This window comes from Drosophila subobscura, chromosome E, assembly GCF_008121235.1.
Source record: "Drosophila subobscura isolate 14011-0131.10 chromosome E, UCBerk_Dsub_1.0, whole genome shotgun sequence".
Lineage (NCBI taxonomy): Eukaryota > Metazoa > Arthropoda > Insecta > Diptera > Drosophilidae > Drosophila > Drosophila subobscura.
Window position 1 is genome coordinate 9,752,769 of NC_048531.1, and position 6,036 is coordinate 9,758,804.

Consider the following 6,036-nt stretch of genomic DNA (forward strand, 5'->3'; position numbering starts at 1 on the left):
GTATATTTTGAAAATGCAAGGGTATATTTCGGTATATTTCTGAGGGTCAGACTGTAAAGCTTATCGATAACGCGTCGTCATTGGGCGCAAGAAAACTCCACATTTATAATAGTTTTAACGAAAATAACGCATTAAAATGTCTTCAACAGAAGCAGACACTGTTCTGTACAGCATTTTAGCTTTAGTTATTATTGAAAACGCTGTGGAGATTTACATATCGCTGCGGCAAGTGAGTATTTTCGCAGGCGGCCAATGTGCCGGCACGTGCGAGCGAGACCGAGAGAGAGCGCTGGCAATTTATTTTATCAGCACGAATGATAAATTTAGAGCCCGTTCGTGTTTATTGGCATTTAATTGATTCTCTTCTCATTCCCCTCTCCGCGCCGTAACCAGGTGAAAGTATACCGAAATGCACTGAAAGTGCCAGAGGAGCTGACGTCACACATGACGGAGGAGACATTCCACAAGGCGCGCCGCTATGGCTTGGACCAGGAGACATTTGGCATCTTCAAGGCGGTGCTGATGGAGGTCCTACTGCTTTGCCTAGAGCTGAACGTCGGCCTGATTGCCGTGATCTGGAAAATGTCGGTGGATGTGCTCGACAAGCTGGAGTGGGACGCCAGCAGTGAGATTCTGGTCAGCTGTGTCTTTGTGGTCATCTCGAATGTGTTCAGCACATTCAAGTCGCTGCCCTTCAAGATCTACAAAATCTTTGTGCTGGAGGAGACGCACGGATTCAATAAGCAAACGGCCGGCTTCTTTGTCTGGGATCAGGTGAAGGGCTTCCTGGTCACCCAAGTGCTCATGATTCCCATCACGGCGGCATTAATATTCATAGTGCAAATCGGCGGCGACAACTTCTTCATTTGGCTCTGGCTGTTCACTGGCACGCTCTCACTGCTCCTGCTCACCCTCTACCCAATCTTCATCGCTCCGCTCTTCGACACGTACACGCCGCTGGAGCAGGGCCCCCTGCGACAGTCCATCGAGGATCTGGCCGCCTCGCTGAAGTTCCCCCTCACCAAGCTGTTCGTTGTGGATGGCTCGAAGCGCTCCTCGCACAGCAATGCCTACTTCTACGGACTGTGGAACTCGAAGCGAATCGTGCTCTTCGACACTCTGCTGCTGAACAAGGGCAAGCCAGACGCCTCGGAGCTGTCCGATGATGAGAAGGGCAAGGGCTGCACCAACGAGGAAGTGCTGGCCGTCTTGGGACACGAACTGGGCCACTGGAAGCTGGGCCACGTCACCAAGAACATAATCATCATGCAGGTTCACCTCTTCCTGATGTTCCTCGTCTTTGGCTACCTCTTCTCATATGCGCCCTTCTACGTGGCCATGGGCTTCGAGCCGGGCACTCGTCCTGTACTGGTGGGCCTGCTGGTGGTGTTCACCTACGTGCTGGCGCCGTACAATGCCATCATTAACTTTGCCATGACCATCCTGTCGCGCCTGTTCGAGTACCAGGCCGATGAGTTTGCCTTCAAGCTGGGCTTTGCCGAGCAGCTGGGCCGTGCGCTGATCAAGCTGAATCTGGACAACTTGGGCTTTCCCGTCTACGATTGGCTGTACTCCACCTGGAATCACTCGCATCCCACGCTGCTGCAGCGCCTCAATCGTCTGCAGGAGCTGAAGGAGAGCAAGAAACTAAACTAAAAACAGACCAAAGTATACTCCGTATTCCCCCACTGTATGTTAGCAAGTAAAATAAAGAAAGGGCAGGGGCTGGGAGTACCCCAAACGAAATCAAATCAGAGCCAACTGCCGGGGGGGTGGCGCTGTCAGACAGACGTTCAAAATTATCAAAATGTGCCTGAAATGCCAAGTTGTTCGAGTAAAATGTCTGCACATTTCTGGAACGATGCTGAAATAATCCTGTACATAATCATTGCCGTCTTGGTCGTGGACAATCTGTGGGCTGTCTATTTGCTGATACGTGAGGTGGGTCTACCAGTAAGTTTCTCTTCCTTTGCACAGCTCTTGATTGCTCTCTGTCTCCCCAGATAATCGCTGTGCATGAGGTGGAGCAGGTGCCGCCAGTCATAAGTCCCTATCTGCCGCAGGATTTGTTCAACAAAATGCGCACCTACAAGATACACAAGAGCTGGTTCACCGTGATCAACACGCTGCTCATTGCGGTCTTTAGTGGCATTCTGGAGCTGTTCTTTGGCTTTTATCCTTGGCTCTGGGGCGTGGCCACCAAATGCTCCCTGGCCAAGTGGATGGAGCATGAGGCATGCGTCTCCGTATTCTATGTGCTGCTGCTGTCCCTCTACATGACCCTCAAGGCCTGCCCGGGCATGCTCTACGAGAAGCTGTGCATTAGGGCCCTGCAAGAGCGAAAGCATCCGCCGTGGCTGCGTCGCATTTGCCGTGAGATCATCGACGCCATTCTGGCCGTGATCTTCATGGGTCTGACGGTGGTCTCGCTGGTGTTCATGGTGCTCTGGCTGGAGGAGTACACCGCTGTGGGTCTGTACGTGCAGTCACTTTTGCTGACGTTGCTGCTCATCCTGCTGGTGCCCTTCCTCATCGATCCGTTTGTGGGCAAGCGAGTGCCGCTGGAAAACGCAAACTTGCGCTCCGACCTCGAGCACCTCACGGACATTGTGGACTTTCCCATGCGGCAGGTGCACATTATTCGTGTCAACGATCCGAATACGCCCAGCAATGCCTTCTTCTACGGCAGCTGCTGCCTCAAGCGGATCGTGATCTTTGACACTTTGCTGCTCAACAGGGGCCGCAAGGATTTATCCACGCTGTCGCCCGAGGATGTGGGCAAGGGTCTGCGCGACTCGCAGGTGGTGGCCGTTGTGGCCCACGAGCTGGGCCATTGGGTGCACGGGCATTTCTACAAGGCCATCTTCATGTTTCAGTTCCACATGATCCTGATGCTCTCTCTCTTTCACGTGCTCTTCACCCATGGCCCCATCTATCAGGCGGTGGGCTTTGAGGCGGGTCTGCAGCCCGTTGTGGTGGGCTTTCTCATCGTGTTCGGCTTCGTGTTGACGCCCTACTTGACGCTGTCCAACTTTTGCATGCTCTCGGCGACGCGACACTTTGAGTACCAAGCGGACAGCTTCGCCTGGGAGATGGGCTTCTCCAAGGATCTGCGCCAGGCGCTGCTCAAGCTGTACGCGGACAATCTGGCCTTTCCCATCTCGGATCCATGCTACTCCAGCTGGAATCACACGCATCCCACGATGCTCGATCGACTCAATCGACTGGAAAAACTGCAGCAAAGACACTCGAATGGAACTTAGACGTTTCCCAACCCAGTTGGCTCTGATTTAATAATAATAATTATACAATAAAGCAACACATTTTGTTGTTTTATTTGGGGAACAATGCTCGTTGTTCGATGGCATTCTACGACAACTGGCCGCAGTGGGACCCAAAGCTGGTGCTCGCTCTGCTGATGATTATTGTGGTGGTTGGACATGTCTGGGAGCTAATACTCACCAAGAGACAGGTAAAAGGATGACCCTCAAGCATTCCTTATCATATATTCAAACCCCTTTGCCTTCCCCTCTCAGCAATTGGTTTGCCTGAATGCCGTGATCGTGCCCGAGGAGCTGCGCGGCATCATTCCACCGGACTTGTTTCATCGTGCGCGCATCTACGAGCTCCACAAAATGGAGCTACTCAGCTGGAAGATTGCCGTGGATCTGGTGCTAAGTCTGGCCGAGCTCTTCTTTGGCTTCTATCCGTTCGTCTGGGGACTGGCAGCGAAGACGCTGGCACGTGCCACGCACAAGGAGATCTGGATAAGTCCGCTGTTCGTGTTCTACATGACCATCTACACCTGTGTGCGCTTCCTGCCCGTGTTGGCCTACGACAAGTGCATTCTGGAGCTGCGCTACGGGGTGCAGCGGCAGTTCTCCTGCTTCCTCTACTGCTGCATTGCCGTTGTGGCCATCATTCTGACGCAGATCATTCTGGCTCCCGTAACCCTTTTGATTGTGCTTACGGTGACAATGGCTGGCTACTGGTTCTTTCTGTACTACTGGGGCGCCTGGGCTGTGTTCACGCTGCTGCTGGTCTTTCTGTTTCCCTACTGCTGCATCCTGTGCATTGGCAGGCAGCAGCGGCTGCCCGAGGGCACGCCTCTGTATGCGGACATCAAGCGCGTCTGCGATGTGGCGGGCTTCCCCGTGAAGCGGGTCTTCATCATACGCACCAAGACGATGCAGTACAGCAATGCGTACTTCTATGGCAGCTGCTGCATCAAGCGGATTGTTCTCTTCGACACGCTGCTGCTGAACAAGGGGCTCGATCCGAAGGAGTTGCAGCCCTACGAGGTGGGCCGGGGACTCACCAATCAGCAGGTGGCGGGCGTCGTGTGCCACGAGCTGGGACACTGGAAGTACGGACACTTCTGCAAGACCACGGTGCTCATGAAGCTGCACTTTCTGCTCACCATGCTGCTGTTCGGCGTCTTCTTCCACTGCCCCCAGCTGTACATGGGCGTGGGCTTTGCACCGGGCACCATGCCCATCATTGTGGGCTTCATCATTGTGCTGCGCTTCGCCCTGACGCCCTACCTGACGCTGGCCAACTTCCTCATACTCTGGATAATGCGGCACAATGAGTTCTCTGCGGATCGATATGCCCATCGCCTTGGCTACTCCACGCAGCTGAGCTCGGCCCTCGTCAAGATCTACGCGGATCACATGAGCTTCCCGGTCTTTGACGATTGCTACTCCAGATGGCATCACACACACCCCACGATCCTCCAGCGACTCGCCTATCAGCGTCGCTTGGACATGCAAGCCGCTGCCAAAATGCTGGACTCTGTCAAGGCAAAGCCCATTGGCAAGACGCAGGCATCCGATTCGGGTTGAAGTAGTCTCCGATATTTGTTTCGTATTTTCAGTTCTGTTCATTTATTTACATAAAATTGCACGTGCCACACACACACACACTAAACACACACACACTTGGCCATGGCTAGCTTTGGACACATTACAAAATTGGTGGTAAACATTGGCAGTGGGTGAGTGATCATCTGAGGATCAACTCTGTTTATTTTGATCAATAAAATGAACTCTGTCTGAACCAGCGAAACACGCATCTGTTATGGCGATGCCTACACACGTGTGATCTATGCAAATCCCTCGGGTCTGTGCTTTCCCAGCGGCTTACTGGACCTGGACCCTGTTCCAATCAGCCAACCCAACAGTCAAGACAATCGCTATCGCCCCGAGTCCTTTCTGCGACGACACCTTGCGCTGCTAACTAAGCGGCTACCACAGCTAATGGGCGTTAGTACACCAGATACCAGTGATGTGGAAGACACAGCTGAAGATGAGGCTGTTGTCTGGTACAACTGGCACTTGGAGGAAGCTGAAAAGCCAGAGCCAAAGCGGGTTAGGATCATAGAATGGACAGAACCGGAGAAAGGCAGCTTAGAGATCTTCAATCGGTTTTGGCATTTGGATAACTGCGTGGCAAGGAACAAATCGGAGACGCCCAGGTGGTGAGTAGTCAGGGAAATAGCAGTCTTGGGATCAAATGTTGCTCAAGGAATTCCCTTAGTTATTGTCTAAAAATAAAGCAGACCATGGATCACATTAAAGAGCTCATTGGACCGGAGCTGCAGGATGCTTCAACGCAGGCTCACGACTTTGACTCCAAGCTTAGAGACGTGAACGATTCGCTGAAGCAGCTGCAGGAGCTCATGGAGCTCCAGGAGCAACGTAATCGAAACCGGGGACAGGTGACAACCCACAAAAGATGAAAACATTTCGCGTTGGTGTGCTGACCCGATGATGTCTGCGTAATTGTATTTAGTTTATTAAATCATACATCCATATATTTGTAGATATTCGATATTAGAGGGGATATTCGAAGCAGTTTTTTTGTGTGAATAATACGTGTATGTATCTTATGTAGTAGCATATATGTAGAGTTGTCTCATAATTAGTTGTTAGTTTATTCATTTATATCTTTAAGTTGGCATTTACGGACGCATTTAATCAATCGAATAGAACTTGGTGACTCTTTTCTTTCTCTGTCTGTCTTCCAAATACAATC

The 6,036-nt window shown here is 51.9% G+C and overlaps 4 protein-coding genes across 4 annotated transcripts; all 4 read left to right on the plus strand.

Annotated features, from left to right (window-relative positions):
* Positions 1-65: 65 nt before the first annotated feature.
* Positions 66-1,741, plus strand: LOC117892127 (CAAX prenyl protease 1 homolog). The gene is made up of 2 exons (XM_034798158.1): positions 66-229; positions 394-1,741. Exons 1-2 carry the CDS (start codon positions 137-139, stop codon positions 1,654-1,656), a joined length of 1,356 nt encoding a protein of 451 aa, XP_034654049.1. The 5' UTR covers positions 66-136; the 3' UTR covers positions 1,657-1,741.
* On the plus strand, positions 1,737-3,315 carry LOC117892121 (CAAX prenyl protease 1 homolog). The gene is made up of 2 exons (XM_034798153.1): positions 1,737-1,941; positions 2,004-3,315. The coding sequence occupies exons 1-2, from the start codon at positions 1,819-1,821 to the stop codon at positions 3,261-3,263; spliced, it is 1,383 nt and encodes a 460-aa protein (XP_034654044.1). The 5' UTR covers positions 1,737-1,818; the 3' UTR covers positions 3,264-3,315.
* Positions 3,311-4,899, plus strand: LOC117892124 (CAAX prenyl protease 1 homolog). Its single transcript, XM_034798156.1, has 2 exons — positions 3,311-3,472; positions 3,537-4,899. The coding sequence occupies exons 1-2, from the start codon at positions 3,362-3,364 to the stop codon at positions 4,842-4,844; spliced, it is 1,419 nt and encodes a 472-aa protein (XP_034654047.1). The 5' UTR covers positions 3,311-3,361; the 3' UTR covers positions 4,845-4,899.
* Positions 4,859-5,815, plus strand: LOC117892134. The gene is made up of 3 exons (XM_034798170.1): positions 4,859-4,996; positions 5,063-5,479; positions 5,539-5,815. The coding sequence occupies exons 1-3, from the start codon at positions 4,947-4,949 to the stop codon at positions 5,738-5,740; spliced, it is 669 nt and encodes a 222-aa protein (XP_034654061.1). The 5' UTR covers positions 4,859-4,946; the 3' UTR covers positions 5,741-5,815.
* Positions 5,816-6,036: the final 221 nt, after the last annotated feature.